Source organism: Tachyglossus aculeatus, chromosome 11 (genome assembly GCF_015852505.1).
Source record: "Tachyglossus aculeatus isolate mTacAcu1 chromosome 11, mTacAcu1.pri, whole genome shotgun sequence".
Taxonomy (NCBI): Eukaryota; Metazoa; Chordata; class Mammalia; order Monotremata; family Tachyglossidae; genus Tachyglossus; species Tachyglossus aculeatus.
The window spans coordinates 33,088,234-33,109,881 of record NC_052076.1 but is presented as its reverse complement, the minus strand read 5'-3'; the positions used below and the strand labels follow the sequence as shown (position 1 = coordinate 33,109,881).

The 21,648-nt window shown below is 49.0% G+C and overlaps 1 protein-coding gene and 1 non-coding gene across 2 annotated transcripts in view; both read right to left on the bottom strand.

The window, feature by feature from the left end:
• UBE4A (ubiquitination factor E4A) overlaps nucleotides 1-21,648 on the bottom strand; it is a 67,184-nt gene that overhangs the window by 12,744 nt on the left and 32,792 nt on the right. The window contains exons 11-15 of the mRNA XM_038753767.1: nucleotides 15,780-16,084; nucleotides 6,205-6,337; nucleotides 2,647-2,834; nucleotides 1,495-1,595; nucleotides 1,296-1,409 (exon numbers count right to left, since the gene is read on the bottom strand). Of these exons, the coding sequence (XP_038609695.1) occupies nucleotides 1,296-1,409; nucleotides 1,495-1,595; nucleotides 2,647-2,834; nucleotides 6,205-6,337; nucleotides 15,780-16,084 (841 nt within the window). The remainder of the gene's footprint in view (nucleotides 1-1,295; nucleotides 1,410-1,494; nucleotides 1,596-2,646; nucleotides 2,835-6,204; nucleotides 6,338-15,779; nucleotides 16,085-21,648) is intronic.
• Nucleotides 8,354-8,481, bottom strand: LOC119935446. The gene has a single exon (XR_005453329.1). It is a non-coding gene; the product is annotated as a U6atac minor spliceosomal RNA (small nuclear RNA).

Genomic DNA, 21,648 nt, shown 5'->3' with positions numbered 1-21,648 from the left:
GAAGGCTCGGAAATTTCGGGAGAAAAGTCATACTGCTCCGGCCCTAGCTTCTCCGGACCGACGTCAGTGACTTGCCCAGAGTCTCACGCTTGACAGTTGGCGGAGTCGGGATTTGAACCCACGACCTCTGACTCCCAAGCCCGGGCTCTTTCCACTGAGTCACGCTGTGAGCCCCACGATGTGGCCTCTATATGTGGCCAACTTGTACTTCCCAAGCGCTGAGTCCAGTGCTCTGCACACAGTAAGCGCTCAGTAAATATGATTGAATGAATGAATGAATAGTAAGCGCCAGTTGCCAGCTGTGTGACTATGTTGGCCTCTATATGTGGCCAATCTGTACTTCCCAAGCGCTTACTCCAGTGCTCTGCACACAGTAAGCGCTCAGTAAATACGATTGAATGAATGAATAGTAAGCGCCAGTTGTCAGCTGTTGGACTTTGGGCAAGTCACTTGACTTCTTGGGCCTGTTTGGGCCCCCGAGCAGGTGGGCTCTCTCCCCAGGAGCCCTCTAATAATAATAATAATAATAATAATGATGGCATTTATTAAGCACTTACTATGTGTAAAGCACTGTTCTAAGCGCTGGGGAGGTTACAAGGTGATCAGGTTGTCTCACAGGGGGCTCACAGTCTTAATCCCCATTTTCCAGATGAGGTAACTGAGGCCCAGAGAATAATAATAATAATGATGGCATTTATTAAGCACTTACTATGTGCCAAGCACTGTTCTAAGCACTGGGGAGGTTACAAGGTGATCAGGTTGTCTCACGTGGGGCTCACAGTCTTAATCCCCATTTTCCAGATGAGGTAACTGAGGCCGAGAGAATAATAATAATAATAAGGATGGCATTTATTAAGCGCTTACTATGTGCCAAGCACTGTTCTAAGCGCTGGGGAGGTTACAAGGTGATCAGGTTGTCTCACGTGGGGCTCACAGTCTTAATCCCCATTTTCCAGATGAGGTAACTGAGGCCGAGAGAGTAATAATAATAATGATAACGATGGCATTTATGAAGCGCTTACTATGTGCTAAGCACTGTTCTAAGCGCTGGGGAGGTTACAAGGTGATCAGGTTGTCCCACGGGGGGCTCGCAGTCTTAGTCCCCATTTTCCAGATGAGGTAAATGAGGCCCAGAGAAGTGAAGTGACTTGCCCAAAGTCACCCAGCTGACAAGTGGCGGGGCCGGAATCTGAACCCACGACCTCTGACTCCAAAGCCCGGGCTCTTTTCCACTGAGCCGCGCTGCTTCTCTACCGTGGCTCCTTGGACTTCAGGGACGGGAGGCAGCTCCCTACCTGAATCGCCTCGTCCAGCAGGAAGATGGCATCGTTCATCAGCAGGTTCAGGAAGCGGAGGAACAGCGGCGGGTTCATGGCTTCCAAGTTCTCGGAGGCGTAGTCAGCCAGATCCTGGAGCCACGGGGTGGGTGTTAACGGCGCCCCGGGGGGCCGGGACCACCCCGAGGTACCTCTTCCCCCGAACGACAAGCCTCACCTTAATGCTCTCCCGATAGGCATCCGTCCCCCACATGTACCTCAGGATCGGATACATGGGCCGGCGGTAGTTGAACTTCTGCTCAAACTGATGGGGATCCCCTAGATCGGAAAATCGGCGGTGAAGCGGCAGGAGGGGAGGGGGTCTCCTCCATCCCTTCACACTGCCCGGGGCCCCCGGTGCGGGAGCTTCCTGCAGGCAGCCAAACGGCGAAAGAGGAGCCACGAAAACGGGCTCTCACACGCCCAAACGCGGGGCGTTCGCCGGAGCCTCACGCCAACATCATCATCAATCGTATTTATTGAGCGCTCACTATGTGCAGAGCACCGTACTAAGCGCTTGGGAAGTACAAATTGGCAACATATAGAGACAGTCCCTACCCAACATTGGGCTCACAGTCTAAAAGCCAACACCCGATGTGACCGAGCCCGCCACGTTGCCCGTTTCGGTCCCCTCCGCTTCAACTGGCACCACCCTGGGCCGCGGGGCCTCCGGAAAGAGGGCCACCTCGCTGCCCTCCGTCGGCTTGACCTCGGAGTTGAGCCCCGAGGGTCCGGAAAGGGCAAGGAAGCCCGGGGCAAGAAGGGTGAGCTCCCAACTGAGAGGCCACACGGGTCCCTCCGGGCTCCGAAGAGCCAGGATCTCCCCGTTGCAGGGAGATCGGGGCAACAGGCGGCTTCCTGGAATCAATCAATCAATCGTACTTATTGAGCACTTACTGTGTGCAGAGCACTGTACTGAGCGCTTGGGAAGTCCAAGTTGGCAACATCTAGAGACGGTCCCTACCCAACAGTGGGCTCACAGTCTAGAAGGCTGTTCTAAGCCCTGGGGGTGGATACAAGGTGATCAAGCTGTCCCACGTGGGGCTCACGGTCTTCACCCCCATTTTCCAGATGAGGTAGCTGAGGCTCAGAGAAGTTAAGCGACTTGCCCAAGGTCACACAGCAGACATGTGGCAGAGCCGGGATTCAAACCCATGACCTCTGACTCCAAAGCCCGGGCTCTTGCCACTGAGCCATGCTGCTTCTGAGCCCAGCGACGCGGGGGGAGGGAATGCCAGCCGCCGGTGGGCAGAATGGCCGGAGGCAGTGCCAGGCTGCCACCCACCCCAGACAAGGACCCACTCGGGGTGCCCCCTTCCCGCCCGTTTACCCGTGAACTCGATATCCACGAAGACCCGGATGAGGGCCTCGGCCAGCTGGGCGGCGTGCGGGTACGCGCAGAACACCCGCTTGCGGTGGAACACGCTGCACACCAGCGGGTTGGCGGGCTGGTCCAGGTGGGGCATCACGGCCTCCAGCACCTCGGCCAGCTTGGCCCGCAGGTGGGGGTTCTTCATCCTGTAATAATAACAATAATAATAATAATAATGATGATGGTATTTGTTAAGCGCTTAGTACAGTGCTCTGCACACAGTAAGCGCTCAATAAATATGATTGATTGATTGATTGATTGATTGCAAGGGACTGCAAGGAATCTATGCTCACTCCCTTGATGACCTCTTTTGCTCCCACGGCTTCAACTATCATCTCTACGCTGATGACACCCAAATCTCCATCTCTGCCCCTGCTCTCTCCCCCTCCCTCCAGGCTCGCACCTCCTCCTGCCTTCAGGACATCGTATATGTATATGCACCTGTATATATGTATATATGTTTGTACATATTTATTACTCTATTTATTTTACTTGTACATACCTATTCCATTTATTTTATTTTGTTAATATGTTTGGTTTTGTTCTCTGTCTCCCCCTTCTAGACTGTGAGCCCGCTGTTGGTTAGGGACCGTCTCTATATGTTGCCAACTTGTACTTCCCAAGTGCTTAGTACAGTGCTCTGCACACAGTAAGTGCTCAATAAATATGATTGATTGATTGATTAATTGATTGATCTGGATGTCTGCCCACCACCTAAAACTCAACATGTCCAAGACTGAACTCCTTGTCTTCCCTCCCAAACCCTGCCCTCTCCCTGACTTTCCCATCTCTGTTGACGGCACTACCATCCCTCCTGTCTCACAGGCCCGCAACCTTGGTGTCACCCTCGACTCCGCTCTCTCGTTCACCCCTCACATCCGATCCGTCACCAAAACCTGCCGGTCTCAGCTCCGCAACATCGCCAAGATCCGCCCTTTCCTCTCCATCCAAACCGCTACCCTGTTCGTTCAAGCTGTCATCCTATCCTGTCTGGATTACTGTATCGGCCTTCTCTCTGATCTCCCATTCTCCTGTCTCTCCCCACTTCAATCCATACTTCACGCCCCTGCCCGGATCGTCTTTGTGCAGAAACGCTCTGGGCATGTTACTCCCCTCCTCAAAAATCTCCAGTGGCTACCAATCAATCTGCGCATCAGGCAGAAGCTCCTCACCCTGGGCTTCAAGGCTGTCCATCACCTCGCCCCCCCTACCTCACCTCCCTTCTCTCCTTCTCCAGCCCAGCCCGCACCCTCTGCTCCTCCGCTGCTAATCTCCTCACTGTGCCTCGTTCTCGCCTGTCCCACCTTCGACCCCCAGCCCACGTCATCCCCGGGCCTGGAATGCCCCCAATCCCTCTGCCCATCTGCCAAGGTAGCTCTCTTCCTCCCTTCAAAGCCCTACTGAGAGCTCACCTCCTCCAGGAGGCCTTCCCACACTCAGCCCCCTTCCTTCCTCTCCCCCTCGTTCCCCTCTCCATCCCCCTCATCTTACCTCTTTCCCTTCCCCACAGCACCTGTATATATGTATATATGTTTGTACGCATTTATTACTCCATTTATTTATTTATTTTACTTGTACAGATTTATTCTGTTTATCTTATTTTGTTAATGTGTTTTGTTTTGTTCTCTGTCTCCCGCTTCTAGACTATGAGCCCGCTGTTGGGTAGGGACCGTCTCTATATGTTCCCAATTTGTACTTCCCAAGTGCTTAGTCCCGTGCTCTGCACACAGTAAGTGCTCAATAAATACAATTGAATGAATGAATGCTGCTGAATTGTACTTTCCAAGTGCTCAGTACAGTGCTCTGCACACAGTAAGCGCTCGATAAATGTGACTGAATGAGCGAATACAAAATAGGATGGACACTAGTCCACGTCCCACAGGGGGCTTCACAGTCTTAGTCCCCATTTTACAGATGAGGTAACTGAGGCACTAAGAAATGCAGTGACTTGCCCCAGGTCACACAACGGACAAGCGGCAGGGCCGGGATTAGAACCCAGGTCCTTCTGACCCCCGGGCCCGGGCTCTAGCTGCTAGGCAACACTACTTCTCTGTTATACTGTACTCTCCCGAGTGGTCAGTACGGTGTTCTGCACATGGTTAGTACTCAATAAATACGAACGACTGATTACTGATTATTAATATTATTAGAAGCAGTGTGGCTCAGTGGAAAGAGCCCGGGCTTTGGAGTCAGAGGTCATGGGTTCGAATCCCGACTCCGCCACGTCTGCTGTGTGACCTGGGGCAAGTCACTTAACTTCTCTGAGCCTCAGTCACCTCATCTGGAAAATGGGGATTAAGACTGTGAGCCCCACGTGGGACAACTTGATCACCTTGTATCCCCCCCAGCGTTTAGAACAGTGCTCTGCACATAGTAAGCGCTTAACAAATGCCATTATTATTATTATTATTATTATTATTATAGAAGCAGCGTGGCTCAGTGGAAAGAGCCCGGGCTTTGGAGCCAGAGGTCATGGGTTCAAATCCCGGCTCCGCCACTTGTCAGCTGTGTGACTCTGGGCAAGTCACTTCATTCATTTCATTCAGTCAATCGTATTTATTGAGCGCTTACTGTGTGCAGAGCACTGTACTAAGCGCTCGGGAAGTACAAGTTGGCAACGAATAGAGACAGTCCCTACCCAACACCAGGCTCCCGGTCTAGAAGGGGGAGACGGACAACAAAACAAAACATGTGGACAGGTGTCAAGTCATCAGAATAAATAGAAATAAAGCCAGATGTACATCATTAACAAAATCAATAGAATGGTAAATAGGTACAACTTCACTTCTCTGGGCCTCAGTTCCCTCATCTGTAAAATGGGGATTCATTCTTTCATTCACTTGTATTTATTGAGCGCTTACTGTGTGCAGAGCACTGGACTAAGCGCTTGGGAAGCACAAGTTGGCAACACAGAGAGACGGTCCCTACCCACCAGTGGGCTCACAGTCTAGAAGGGGGAGACAGACAACAAAACGTACCGAAAAAATAAAATAGAGTAAATATCATCATCATCATCATCAATCGTATTTATTGAGCGCTTACTATGTGCAGAGCCCTTGGGAAGTACAAATTGGCAACACACAGAGACAGTCCCTACCCAACAGTGGGCTCACAGTCTAAAAGGGGGAGACAGAGAACAAAACCAAACATACTAACAAAATAAAAGAAATAGAATAGATATGTACAAGTAAAATAGAGTAATAAATCTGTACAAACCTATATACATATATACAGGTGCTGTGGGGAAGGGAAGGAGGTAAGATGGGGGGATGGAGAGGGGGACGAGGGGGAGAGGAAGGAAGGGGCTCAGTCTGGGATAGAGTAATAGGGGATGAAGACTGTGAGTCCCCCCTTGGGATGACCTGATCACCTTGTAACCTCCCCAGCACTTAGAACAGTGCTTTGCACATAGTAAGTGCTTAATAAATGCCATTATTATTATTATTATTATTAAAAGCCCGCCCCACCGCAGGCGGCGATGGGGGCCGGGCAGGGGCCGCCTTGGCCGTGACTTACCTCTCGATGCTCCCGGTGAAGACGGTGACGAAGTGAAGGACCTGCTCCAGGGAGTCGGCCGAGGTCTCCAGCATGTCGTCGGCGAAGCGCCGCAGGAAGATGAGGAAGTCTCCCAGGTTGTCCGCGAAAAATTCTGTAAGAGGAGACGGTCCCCGGTTGGCCCTCTCCGCCCGGAGCAGGGGCCGAGGGAGCCCTTGGCCGACACCGAGGCCGTTTCCAGCGTGGCTCGGTGGAAAGAGCTCGGGCTTTGGTGTTGGAGGTCACGGGTTCAAATCCTGACTCCACCCCTTGTCAGCTGTGTGACTCTGGGCAAGTCACTTCACTTCTCTGGGCCTCAGTTCCCTCATCTGGAAAATGGGGATTATGCCGTGAGCCCCACATGGGACAACCCGATCACCTTGTAAACTCCCCAGCGCTTACAACAGTGCTTTGCACATAGTAAGCGCTTAATAAATGCCATCATCATTATTATTATTATTCCTCTTGGCCCTGTCGATGTCACTTCCCATCCCAAGTCTGATGGATATATATATATATATGTTTGTACATATTTATTACTCTATTTATTTTACTTGTACATATCTATCCTATTTATTTTATTTTATTTTATTTTGTCAGCATGTTTGGTTTTGTTCTCTGTCTCCCCCTTTTAGACTGTGAGCCCACTGTTGGGTAGGGACCGTCTCTAGATGTTGCCAATTTGTACTTCCCAAGCGCTTAGTACAGTGCTCTGCACATAGTAAGCGCTCAATAAATACAATTGATGATGATGATGATGATGGAGCGTATAAATCGCGGAGGTACCCACCAGGGTCCTGAGGGGACACGGTGGGGGCCGAGGACAGGAGGAGGAAAGAGGGGAAATGCGTCTGGAGTTCAGGCCCTCCGACCCCAAGCCCAATTTTGCACCGACCCAAGGGCCTCCGGAATGGACACGCCTCACTCATCCCTCGGTTACTTTAAAAGGTTTCTATATTCTGAATTACCTATCTATTCATATTAATGCCTGTCTCCCCCTCTAGACTGTAGGCTCGTTATGGGCAGGGAACAAGAGCTTATGACGGTGCTGTCACATTTGTTTTGAACTTTCCACCTTCAATTTTTTACGGCTGCAGGAGGAGAGGAGAGACCTGGCGGTGGGGGTTTAGGTCGATTAATAAATGGACTCCTCGCCCACATCCTCCCTCTGGCCTGGGACTTCCCTCCTCCATCGATATGCAACAAACCACCCCTCTCCCCACCTTCAAAATCCTATCTTCTCCAAGAGGTCTTCCCCAATTAAGCCCTCATTTCCCCACATCCTCCCTCTGGCCTGGGACTTCCCTCCTCCCTCGAAATGCAACAAACCACCCCTCTCCCCACCTTCAAAATCCTATTTTCTCCAAGAGGTCTTCCCCAATTAAGCCCTCATTTCCCCATCTCCTTCACCGAAACATCTGGCTCTGTGCTTTTTAAACCCTTGATACGCATCTCACTCTCAGGCCCACTGCCCTTTCATTCATTCATTCAATCAGATTTATAATAATGATGATAAGGATGGCATTTAATAATAATAATAATAATAATAATAATGGCATTTATTAAGTGCTTACTACGTGCAAAGCACTGTTCTAAGCGCTGGGGCGGTTCCAAGGTGATCAGGTTGTCCCACGTGGGGCTCACAGTCTCCATCCTCATTTGCCAGATGAGGGAACTGAGGCCCAGAGAAGTGAAGTGACTTGCCCAGAGTCCCACAGCTAAGTGGTGGGGGCCGGGACTTGAACCCATGACCTCTGACTCCAAAGCCTGTGCTCTTTCCGCTGAGCCATGCTGCTTCTCTATTTATTTATTGAGCGCTTACTGTGTGCAGAGCATCATCATCATCAATCGTATTTATTGAGCGCTTACTGTGTGCAGAGCACTGGACTAAGCGCTTGGGAAGTACAAGTCGGCAACGTATAGAGACGGTCCCTACCCAACAACGGGCTCACAGGCTAGAAGAGGGAGACAAACAACAAAACAAAACATGTGGACAGGTGTCAAGTCATCAGAATAAACAGAACAGAGCTAGACATACATCATTAACAAAAACCAATAGAATAGTAAATATGTACAAGTAAAATAACTAGATTAAATTAAATTAGATTAGATTAAATTATTTATTTAATAAGAAATAACCTGGTTAGACGCCACGAAGTAGGTGGCAATGCCTTAACCATTTACGTGTTGTACAGGTCACTAGGACTTCTTCCACCCTTCTCAAGGGGAGTGCTAACCTTCTCTCGTTTCATGCAACACAAATAGGCACTGATAATCAATCAATCGTATTTATTGAGCGCTTACTGTGTGCAGAGCACTGGACTAAGCGCTTGGGAAGTACAAGTTGGCAACATATAGAGACGGTCCCTACCCAACAGTGGGCTCATTTTCGTGTGAGTTGCCCCCCGTATACTGTACGATCCTTGTGAACAGGAGTGTGTTCGCTAACTGTTCATTCTTTCATCCATTCAATCGTATTTATTGAGCGCTTACTGTGTGCAGAGCACTGGACTAAGCGCTTGGGAAGTCCAAGTTGGCAACGTATAGAGACGGTCCCTACCCAACAGTGGGCTCACAGTCTAGAAGGGGGAGGCATTATACTCTCCTAAGTGATTAGTACAAAGTAAGCGCTCAGTAAGTTGAGTACTTATTGATTGACACTGAGCAATTCCTGGGTGCAGAGCACTGCACTAAGCACCTGGGTGAGTACAGAGAAGCAGCGTGGCTCAGTGGGAAGAGCCCGGGCTTTGGAGTCAGAGGTCATGGCTTCAAATCCCAGCTCTGCCAATTACTAGCTGTGTGACTTTGGGCAAGTCACTTCACTTCTCTGGGCCTCAGTTCCCTCATCTGTAAAAGGGGGTTAAGACTGTGAGCCCCCCGTGGGACAACCTGATCACCATGTAACCTCCCCAGCGCTTAGAACAGTGCTTTGCACATAGTAAGCTCTTCATAAATGCCATCATTATTATTATTACTACAGAGTCAGGAGACCTGCCCGCTGCGGCGGGGGTAGGTGCTCAGGGGTTATGGCCACTTAACTTCTCTGTGCCTCAGTTACCTCAATTGTAAAATGGGGATTGAGACTGTGAGCCCCCCGTGGGACAACCTGATCACCTGGTAACCTCCCCAGCGCTTAGAACAGTGCTTTGCACATAGTAAGCGCTTAATCAATCAATAAATCAATCATATTTATTGAGCGCTTACTGTGTGCAGAGCACTGTACTAAGCGCTTGGGAAGTCCAAGTTGGCAACATATAGAGACGATCCCTACCCAACAGTGGGCTCACAATCTAGAAGGGACTGTGAATGCCATCATTATTATTATTATTATGACCTCAAGTGCTTGGGTGATACAGTAGGGAGGGAATAACAATGATGGTATTTGTTTTCAATCAATCAATCAATCGTATTTATTGAGCGCTTACTGTGTGCAGAGCACTGTACTAAGCGCTTTGGAAGTACAAGTTGGCAACATATAGAGACGGTCCCTACCCAACAGTGGGCTCACAGTCTAGAAGGGACTGTGAATGCCATGATTATTATTATTATTATTATGGCCTCAAGTGCTTGGGTGATATAGTAGGGAGGGAATAATAATGATGGTATTTGTTTTCAATCAATCAATCAATCAATTGTATTTATTGAGCGCTTACTGTGTGCAAAGCACTGTACTAAGCGCTTGGGATGTACAAGTTGGCAACATATAGAGACGGTCCCTACCCAACAGTGGGCTCACAGTCTAGAAGGGACTGTGAATGCCATGATTATTATTATTATTATTATGGCCTCAAGTGCTTGGGTGATATAGTAGGGAGGGAATAATAATGATGGTATTTGTTTTCAATCAATCAATCAATTGTATTTATTGAGCGCTTACTGTGTGCAAAGCACTGTACTAAGCGCTTGGGAAGTACAAGTTGGCAACATATAGAGATGGTCCCTACCCAACAGTGGGCTCACAGTCTAGAAGGGACTGTGAATGCCATGATTATTATTATTATTATTATGGCCTCAAGTGCTTGGGTGATATAGTAGGGAGGGAATAATAATGATGGTATTTGTTTTCAATCAATCAATCAATTGTATTTATTGAGCGCTTACTGTGTGCAGAGCACTGTACTAAGCACTTGGGAAGTCCAAGTTGGCAACATATAGAGACAGTCCCTACCCAACAGTGGGCTCACAGTCTAAAAGGGGGAAGCGCTTTTGTTAATCGCTTACTATGTGCCAAGCACTGCTCTAAGCACTGGCGTAGATACAAGGCAATCAGGTCGTCCCACGTGAGGCTCAAAGTCTTCATCCCCATTTTACAGATGAGGTAACTGAGGCCCAGAGAAGTGAAGTGACTTGCCCAAAGTCACACAGCTGACAAGTGGCGGGGCCAGGATTAGAACCCATGACCTCTGACTCCCAAGTTTGTGATGTTTCCACTAAGTCACGCTGGAATTAGGTGGGGGAGAGGAGAGGTTAGTCTGAGATTAGGTAAGCAAACGGGACGGAGCTAAGAATACCAGGATGGAAAATTCCCGGGTTGGAGAACCCTGACTGAATAGTTCCCTTTTGACGGTTTGGATTTTTGTCTGCAGGTCAGCCGGTCTGATGGTTTTTGTTTTTTTTTAAATGGTATTTCTTAGGCGCTCTCTATGTGCCAGGCACTGAGAAGCAGCGTGGCTCAGTGGAAAGAGCCCGGGTTTGGGAGTCAGAGGTCACGGGTTCAAATCGCGGCTCCGCCACTCGTCAGCTGTGTGACTTTAAGCAAGTCACTTCACTTTTTCATTCAATTGTATTTATTGAGCGCTTACTGTGTGCAGAGCACTGGACTAAGGGCTTAATAATAATGATGGCATTTACTAAGCGCTTACTATGTGCCAAGCACTGTTCTAAGCGCTAGGGAGGTTACAAGGTCATCAGGTTGTCCCACGGGAGGCTCCCAGTCTTCATCCCCATTTGACAGATGAGGGAACTGAGGCCCAGAGAAGTGAAGTGATTTGCCCAAAGTCGCACAGCTGACAAGCGGCAGGGCCGGGATTAGAACCCATGACCTCTGACTCCCAAGTTTGTGCTCTTTCCATTATGTCATGCTGGAATTAGGTGGGGGAGAGGAGAGGTTAGTCTGAGATTAGGTAAGCAAATGGGATGGAGCTAAGAATACCAGGATGGAAAATTCCTGGGTTGGAGAACCCTGACTGAATAGTTCCCTGTTGACGGTTTGGAGTTTTGCCTGCAGGTCAACCGGTCTGATGGCTTTTGGTTTTTTTTTTTAAATGGTATTTCTTAGGCGCTTTCTATGTGCCAGGCACTGAGAAGCAGCGTGGCTCAGTGGAAAGAGCCCGGGTTTGGGAGTCAGAGGTCACGGGTTCAAATCCCGGCTCCGCCACTCGTCAGCCGTGTGACTTTAAGCAAGTCACTTCACTTTTTCATTCAATTGTATTTATTGAGCGCTTACTGTGTGCAGAGCACTGGACTAAGGGCTTAATAATAATGATGGCATTTATTAAGCGCTTACTATAATAACAATAATAATGATGGCATTTGTTAAGTGCTTACTATGTGCAAAGCACTGTTCTAAGCACTGGGGGGGATACAATGTGATCAAGTTGTCCCACGTGGGGCTCACAGTCTTAATCCCCATTTTTACAGATGAGGTAACTGAGGCTCAGAGAAGTTAAGTGACTTGCCCAAGGTCACACAGCAGACTTGAGGGGGAGCCGGGCTTCGAACTCATGACCTCTGACTCCAAAGCCCGGGCTCTTTCCACTGAGCCACGCTGCAAAGTGCTGTTCTAAGAGCTGGGGAGGTTACAAGGTGATCAGGCTGTCCCACGGGGGGGCTCACAGTCTTAATCCCCATTTTACAGATGAGGGAACTGAGGCCCGGAGAAGTGAAGTGACTTGCTCAAAGTCACCCAGCTGACAATTGGCGGAGCCGGGATTTGAACCCATGACCTCTGACTCCAAAGCCCGGGCTCTTTTCCACTGAGCCACGCTTGCATCTTCTCTGGGCCTCAGTTCCTTCATCTGGAAAATGGGGATAAAGACTGTGAGCCCTACATGGGACAACATGATTACCTTATACCCACCTTAGAGCTCAGAACAGTGCCTTCTAGACTGTGAGCCCACTGTTGGGGAGGGACCGTCTCTATCTGTTGCCAACTTGGACTTCCCAAGCGCTTAGTACAGTGCTCTGCACACAGTGAGCGCTCAATAAATACGACTGAATGAATGACTTAAGCGCTTAGTACAGTGCTCTGCACATAGTAAGCGCTCAATAAATACGACTGATGATGAATGAATGCCTGGCACATAGTTAGCGCTTAACAAATACCATTATTATTATTATTATTAAGTGCAGGGGTAGAGACGAGCTAATCGGGTTGGACACAGTCCAAGTCCCACAGTCTTAAGCCCCATTTTACAGATGAAGCAACTGAGGCACCGAGAAGTGACTTGCCCAAGGTCACACAGCAGACAAGTGGCAGGGCGGGGATTAGAACCCAGGTCCTTCTGATTCTCCGGCTCGTGCCCTGTCCGCCGGGCTTCCTTTCCACTTGCCCCTTGGGGCCATTTACAGCGTGGCTTCGTGGCAACAGCCCGGGCTTGGGATTCGGAGGGCGCGGGTTCTAATCCCGGCTCCGCCGCTTGTCGGCTGTGTGACCTGGGGCAAGTCACTTCACTGCTCTGGGCCTCAGTGACCTCATCTGTAAAATGGGGATTAAGACTGTGAGCCCCACGTGAGACGACCCCATTACCTTGTAGCTCCCCCAGTGCTTAGAACAGTGCTTGGCATAGAGTAAGCGCTTAACAGATACCGTTATTATTTACAATTCCCGGGGCTCCCTCCTGGGTTAGGGGGGTGGGGAGTGGGGGGAGAATGCCAATGGGAGGATTTATTGAGAAGGAGCGTGACTCAGTGGAAAGAGCCCGGGCTCTGGAGTCAGAGGTCATGGGTTCAAATTCCGGCTCCGCCAACTGTCAGCTGTGTGACTTTGGGCGAGTCACTTCACTTCTCCGGGCCTCAGTTCCCTCATCTGTAAAATGGGGATTGACTGTGAGCCCCCCGTGGGACAACCTGATCGCCTTGTAACCACCCCAGCGCTTAGAACAGCGCTCTGCATATAGCGAGCGCTTAATAAACACCATCATCATTATTATTACTACTTCACTTCTCCGGGCCTCAGCTCCGGGCCTCGGGTGGAAAGAGCCCGGGCTTTGGAGTCAGAGGTCATGGGTTCAAATCCCGGCTCCGCCAACTGTCAGCTGTGTGACTTTGGGCGAGTCACTTCACTTCTCCGGGCCTCAGTTCCCTCATCTGTAAAATGGGGATTGACTGTGAGCCCCCCGTGGGACAACCTGATCGCCTTGTAACCGCCCCAGCGCTTAGAACGGCGCTCTGCATATAGCAAGCGCTTAATAAACGCCATCATCATTATTATTACCACTTCACTTCTCCGGGCCTCAGTTCCCTCATCTGCAAAATGGGGATTCACTGTGAGACCCCCGTGGGACAACCTGATCACCTTGTAACTGCCCTAGCGCTTAGAACGGCGCTCTGCATATAGCAAGCTCTTAATAAACGCCATCATCATTATTATAACCACTTCACTTCTCCGGGCCTCAGTTCCCTCATCTGTAAAATGGGGATTGACTGTGAGCCGCCCGTGGGACAACCTGATCACCTTGTAACCGCCCCAGCGCTTAGAACGGCGCTCTGCACATAGCAAGCGCTTAATAAACGTCATCATCATTATTATTACTACTTCACTTCTCCGGGCCTCAGCGAAGCAGCGTGGCTCAGTGGAAAGAGCCCGGGCTTTGGAGTCCGAGGTCATGGGTTCAAATCCTGGCTCCGCCAATTGTCAGCTGTGTGACTTTGGGCAAGTCACTTCACTTCTCTGGGCCTCAGTTCCCTCATCTGGAAAACGGGGATTAAGACTTGCGAGCCCCCCGTGGGACAACCTGATCACCCTGTAACCTCCCCAGTGCTCAGAACAGTGCTTTGCACAGAGTAAGCGCTTAATAAATGCCATTATTATTATTATTATTCCCTCATCTGTAAAATGGGGATGAAGACTGGGAGCCCCCTGTGGGACAAGCTGCTCACCTTGTATCCTCCCCAGTGCTTAGAACAGTGCTTTGCACATAGGAAGCGCTTAACAAATACCAAAATTATTATTATTCCCTCATCTGTAAAATGGGGATGAAGACTGGGAGCCCCCCGTGGGACAACCTGATCACCCTGTAACCTCCCCAGTGCTTAGAACAGTGCTTTGCACAGAGTAAGCGCTTAATAAATGCCATTATTATTATTATTATTCCCTCATCTGTAAAATGGGGATGAAGACTGGGAGCCCCCTGTGGGACAAGCTGCTCACCTTGTATCCTCCCCAGCACTTCGAACAGTGCTTTGCACATAGGAAGCGCTTAACAAATACCAAAATTATTATTATTCCCTCATCTGTAAAATGGGGATGAAGACTGGGAACCCCCTGTGGGACAAGCTGCTCACCTTGTATCCTCCCCAGCGCTTAGAACAGTGCTTTGCACAGAGTAAGCGCTTAATAAATGCCATTATTATTATTATTCCCTCATCTGGAAAATGGGGATGAAGACTGGGAGCCCCCCGTGGGACAACCTGATCACCCTGTAACCTCCCCAGTGCTCAGAACAGTGCTTTGCACAGAGTAAGCGCTTAATAAATGCCATTATTATTATTATTCCCTCATCTGGAAAATGGGGATGAAGACTGGGAGCCCCCCGTGGGACAACCTGATCACCCTGTAACCTCCCCAGTGCTCAGAACAGTGCTTTGCACAGAGTAAGCACTTAATAAATGCCATTATCATTATTATTATTCCCTCATCTGGAAAATGGGGATGAAGACTGGGAGCCCCCCGTGGGACAACCTGATCACCCTGTAACCTCCCCAGTGCTCAGAACAGTGCTTTGCACAGAGTAAGCGCTTAATAAATGCCATTAACATTATTATTATTCCCTCATCTGTAAAATGGGGATGAAGACTGGGAGCCCCCCGTGGGACAACCTGATCACCCTGTAACCTCCCCAGTGCTCAGAACAGTGCTTTGCACAGAGTAAGCGCTTAATAAATGCCATTATCATTATTATTATTCCCTCATCTGTAAAATGGGGATGAAGACTGGGAGCCCCCTGTGGGACCAGCTGCTCACCTTGTATCCTCCCCAGCGCTTAGAACAGTGCTTTGTACATAGTAAGCGCTTAATAAATGCCATTATTATTATTATTATTGTTCCCTCATCTGTAAAATGGGGATGAAGCGCTTAATAAATACCATTATTATTATTATTATTCCTATGTGCTTTGCACATAGGAAGCGCTTAACAAATGCCAAAATTATGATTCTTCTACGTTGCCAACTTGGACTTCCCAAGCGCTCAGTCCAGCGCTCCGCACACAGTAAGCGCTCACCAAATACGATTGATTGATTGATTGATTGCTTATTATTAATTTCAGCGAGGTCCCGGTTCCCGGCCCCCCGAGTCACCCGCTCGGTCAGGGAGCCCGAGGGCCGAGTCCGCTCACCCGGTACGTAGGCCAGCGAGCCGTAGTCCCCGGGCAAGGGGAAGGTGAGCTCCACGGGCTCGGTGCCGCGGTTGCCGACGGCCAGCTGGACCAGGAGCGCGGCCGTGGACGCCTGCAGGTTGAGGCAGTTGTGCAGCATCTGCGGCTCGGTCGCGGCCGCCTTGGTGGCCAGGTAGACGGTCATGAGGCGCTCAAACTGGTCGCGCAGGTTGTCGGCGGCGGGGCTGGAGCCGTGCTGGGCCTCGCGCCAGGCCACTTGCAGGCGGTGCAGGCTCTGGTTGAGCTTCACCATCTGGTCGTGGAGCCTGGCCCCGCGGCGGGGAAGCGGGGGGAGACAGGACTTTCATTCCTTCCTTCCTTCCTTCATCATCATCATCATCAATCATATTTATTGAGCGCTTACTATGTGCAGAGCACTGGACTAAGCGCTTGGGAAGTCCAAACTGGCAACACATAGAGACGGTCCCTACCCGACAGTGGGCTCACAGTCTAGAAGGGGGAGACAGAGCACAAAACCAAACATACTAACAAGATAAAATAAATAGAATAATATGTACAGGTAAAATAAATAAATAAATCATCATCATCAATCGTATTTATTGAGCGCTTGCTATGTGCAGAGCACTGGACTAAGCGCTTGGGAAGTCCAAATTGGCAACCCATAGAGACGGTCCCTACCCGACAGTGGGCTCACAGTCTAGAAGGGGGAGACAGAGAACAAAACCAAACATACTAACAAGATAAAATAAACAGAATAGATATGTACAGGTAAAATAAATAAATAAATCATCATCATCAATCGTATTTATTGAGCGCTTACTATGTGCACAGCACTGGACTAAGCGCTTGGGAAGTACAAATTGGCAACATAGAGAGACAGTCCCGACCCAACAGTGGGCTCACAGTCTAGAAGGGGGAGACGGACAACAAAACCAAACATACTAACAAAATCAAATAAATAGAATAGATATGTACAAATAAATAAATAAATAGAGTAATAAATATGTCCAAACATATATACATATATACAGGTGCTGTGGGGAAGGGAAGGAGGTAACATGGGGGGGATGGAGAGGGGGACGAGGGGGAGAGGAAGGAAGGGGCTCAGTGTGGGAAGGCCTCCTGGAGGAGGTGAGCTCTCAGCAGGGCCTTGAAGGGAGGAAGAGAGCTAGCTTGGCGGATGGGCAGAGGGACTGGGGGCATTCCAGGCCCGGGGAATGACGTGGGCTGGGGGTCGATGGCAGGACAGGCGAGAACGAGGCACAGTGAGGAGATTAGCGGCGGAGGAGCGGAGGGTGCGGGCTGGGCTGGAGAAGGAGAGAAGGGAGGTGAGGCAGGAGGGGGCGAGGGGATGGGCAGCCTTGAAGCCCAGGGTGAGGAGTTCCTGCCTGATGCGCAGATTGATTGGTAGCCACTGGAGATTTTTCCATCGTATTTACTGGGCGCCGAGTGCTGGACTGAGCGCTGGGGAAGTCCAAGAGACGGTCCCTACCCAACGGCGGGCTCCCAGTCCAGTCTACTTTATTTTACTGTCTCCCCCTCCAGACTGTAAGCTCCCCTGCGCAGGGAACATATCTATCAACTCTGTAATATCATATTCCATCCCCCCATCTTACCTCCTTCCCTTCCCCACAGCACCTGTATATATGTTTGTACATATTTATTACTCTATTTATTTTACTTGTACATATCTATTCTTTTATTTTGTTAGTATGTTTGGTTTAGTTCTCTGTCTCCCCCTTTTAGACTGTGAGCCCACTGTTGGGTAGGGACTGTCCCTACATGTTGCCAATTTGTACTTCCCAAGCGCTTAGTACAGTGCTCTGCACATAGTAAGCGCTCAATAAATACGATTGATGATGATGACTCCATCCCATCTTACTTCCTTCCCTTCCCCACAGCACCTGTATATACGTATATATGTTTGTACATATTTATTACTCTATTTTACTTGTACATATCTACTCATTTTATTGTGCTAGTATGTTTGGTTTTGTTCTCTGTCTCCCCCTTTTAGACTGTGAGCCCACTGTTGGGTAGGGACCGTCTCTAGATGTTGCCAACTTGGACTTCCCAAGCGCTTAGTACAGAGCTCTGCACACAGTAAGCGCTCAATAAATACGATTGATGATGATGACGATATTCCATCCCCCCATCTTACCTCCTTCCCTTCCCCACAGCACCTGTATATATGTATATATGTTTGTACAGATTTATTACTCTATTTATTTTACTTGTACATATCTATCCTATTTCTTTTATTTTGTTAGTATCTTTGGTTTTGTTCTCTGTCTCCCCCTTTTAGACTGTGAGCCCACTGTTGGGTAGGGACTGTCTCTAGATGTTGCCAACTTGGACTTCCGAAGCGCTTAGTACATTGCTCTGCACACAGTAAGCGCTCAATAAATACGATTGATGATGATGATATTCCATCCCCCCATCTTACCTCCTTCCCTTCCCCACAGCACCTGTATATATGTATATATGTTTGTACATATTTATTACTCTATTTTACTTGTACATATCTATTGTATTTATTTTATTTTGTTAGTATGTTTGGTTTTGTTCTCCGTCTCCCCCTTTCAGACTGTGAGCCCACTGTTGGGTAGGGACCGTCTCTATATGTTGCCAACTTGGACTTCCCAATGTGTGCTCTGCACCCAGTAAGCGCTCAATAAATACGATTGATGATGATGATGATGATGATGATATTCTTACAAGCACAGTGCTCTACACAGAGTAAGTGCTCAGTACATACAACTGGCTGACCGAGCAGAGCCACGAGACTTGGCAGCAGAAGCTACGATGGATGGAGGCCCTACATGGGAAAACTTTTAAACCAGACTTAAAAGTATCCCGTTTTTTATCCTGTAGCGGACAAGAGACAGGCCAACTGAAAGCTCCGATAAAACTGAACCACTGGCCACCCTAGTCTTATGGGCTGCCCTGGTAAGCGCTCAATAAATACGACGGATGGAGTCTAGGACGGGACGGGACGTCAGGGGCGAGGCCTGTCGCCCTCTCCGCCGGTTGAAGCGGTGAGGTGGGGCGGGGCAGAGGAAATACAGCCGGGAACCCCACTGTTGGGTAGGGACCGTCTCTATATGTTGCCAACTTGTACTTCGCAAGCGCTTAGTACAGTGCTCTGCACACAGTAAGCGCTCAATAAATATGATTGATTGATTGAACCAGGCCTTGGGGGGGGTGACTGCAATAGCTCACTAGGTTGCCCCCCCCGCCTTTTTGTTCTTAAATGGTATTTGTTATTGCCAACTTGTCATAATAATAATACTAATGGCATTTCTTAAGCGCTTACTATGTGCAAAGCGCCGTTCTAAGCGCTGGGGGGTTTACAAGGTGATCAGGTTGTCCCACGGGGGGCTCACGGTCTCCGTCTTCTAGACTGTGAGCCCGCTGTTGGGTAGGGACCGTCTCTGTGTGTTGCCAACTTGGACTTCCCAAGCGCTTAGTCCAGTGCTCTGCACACAGTAAGCGCTCAATAAATACGATTGATTGATGAATCCCCATTTTACAGATGAGGTAACTGAGGCCCAGAGAAGGGAAGTGACTTGCCCAAAGTCACACAGCTGACAAGTGGCAGAGCTGGGATTTGAACCCATGACCTCTGACTCCAAAGCCTGGGCTCTTCCCACTGAACTTGTACTTCCCAAGCGCTAATTACAGTGCTCTGCACACAGTAAGTGCTCAATAAATACGACTGAATGAATTTGTTAAGTGCCTATTATATGCCAGCACTGTCCTAAGCGCTGAGGTAATAATAATAATAATAATGATGGCATTTATTAAGCGCTTACTATGTGCAAAGCACTGTTCTAAGCGCTGGGGTAGATACAAAGTAATAATAATGATGGCATTTATTAAGCGCTTCCTATGTGCAAAGCACTGTTCTAAGTGCTGGGGGGGATACAAGGTGATCAGGTTGTCCAACGGGGGGCTCAAAGTCAATCCCCATTTTACAGATGAGGTAACTGAGGCACTAAGAAATGAAGTGACTTGCCCAAAGTCACACAGCTGACAGTTGGCGGAGCTGGGATTTGAACCCACGACCTCTGACTCCAAAGCCCGGGCTCTTTCCACTGAGCCACGCTGCTTCTCTTGTCCGTTAGGCTCTGCGGAGAGGGGCTGGGCCTCATTAGCGGAGAGTGGGCCAAATCCCTTTTCTCTTTGGAACCCCCCGGGAAAAACAAAACCCCAAACAAATGGAAAAACCAAACAAAAAAACACCTCAGGCTGAACTTTCACCTGTGGCCTCGTTTTGAGAGTCTCTGGCAGGGGGGAAAAAGAGCTAACGAGGAATGCCGCTTCAGTGAGGCGTGGTGAGCCTGCTGTTGGGTAGGGACCGTCTCTCTATGTTGCCAACTTGGACTTCCCAAGCGCTTAGGACAGTGCTCTGCACACAGTAAGCGCTCAATAAATACGACTGATTGATTGATTGATTGATCTCGCGCTGGGGGGAGGAGAGGGAGGAAGAGAGCGGCAGGCAGGACTCTGTGCTCCGCGCTTTTCCAAAACATTTCCGACTTGGAGAGGCCTTGGAAGGCCGGCATCAGTCCGTTTCCCCAAGGATCACTAGACGTGGCTGCCCCAAATTTTCCTTTCGGCCCAATTGCCTTGGTGTTTTCCCTCCTCTTATCTGATTGTGGCTCAGTGGAAAGAGCCCGGGCTTTGGGGTCAGAGGTCACGGGTTCAAATCCCGGCTCCGCCAATCGTCAGCTGTGTGACTTTGGGCAGGTCACTTGACTTCTCTGGGCCTCAGTTCCCTCATCTGTAAAATGGGGGTTAAGACTGTGAACCCTCCGTGGGACAACCTGATCACCTTGTTACCTCCCCAGAGCTTTGAACAGTGCTTTGCACATAGTAAGCGCTTAATAAATGTCATTATCACTATTATTATTCATTCATTCGTATTTATTGAGTGCTTACTGTGTGCAGAGCACTGGACTAAGCGCTTGGGAAGTACATTCATTTATTCATTCAATCATATTTATTGAGCGCTTACTGTGTGCAGAGCTCTGGACTAAGTACTTGGGAAGTACATTCATTCATTCATTCATTCATTCATTCAATTGTATTTATTGAGCACTTACTGTGTGCAGAGCTCTGGACTAAGCGCTTGGGAAGTACATTCATTCATTCAATCGTATTTATTGAGCACTTACTGTGTGCAGAGCACTGGACCAAGCACTTGGGAAGTACCTTCATTCATTCATTCATTCAATCGTATTTATTGAGCGCTTACTGTGTGCAGAGCACTGGACTAAGCGCTTGGGAAGTACCTTCATTCATTCATTCAATCAATCGCATTTATTGAGCGCTTACTGTGTGCAGAGCACTGGACTAAGCGCTTGGGAAGTAGTTCATTCATTCAATTGTATTTATTGAGCGCTTACTGTGTGCAGAGCACTGGACTAAGCGCTTGGGAAGTACCTTCATTCATTCATTCATTCAATCGTATTTACTGAGCGCTTACTGTGTGCAGAGCACTGGACTAAGCGCTTGGGAAGTACCTTCATTCATTCATTCAATCAATCGCATTTATTGAGCGCTTACTGTGTGCAGAGCACTGGACTAAGCGCTTGGGAAGTAGTTCATTCATTCAATTGTATTTATTGAGCGCTTACTGTGTGCAGAGCACTGGACTAAGCGCTTGGGAAGTACCTTCATTCATTCATTCAATCGTATTTACTGAGCGCTTACTGTGTGCAGAGCACTGGACTAAGCGCTTGGGAAGTACATTCATTCATTCAATCGTATTTATTGAGCACTTACTCTTTGCGCAGCACTGCACTAAGCGCTTGGGAAGTACAAGTCGGCAACACTTAGAGCCGGTTCCTACCCACCAACGGGC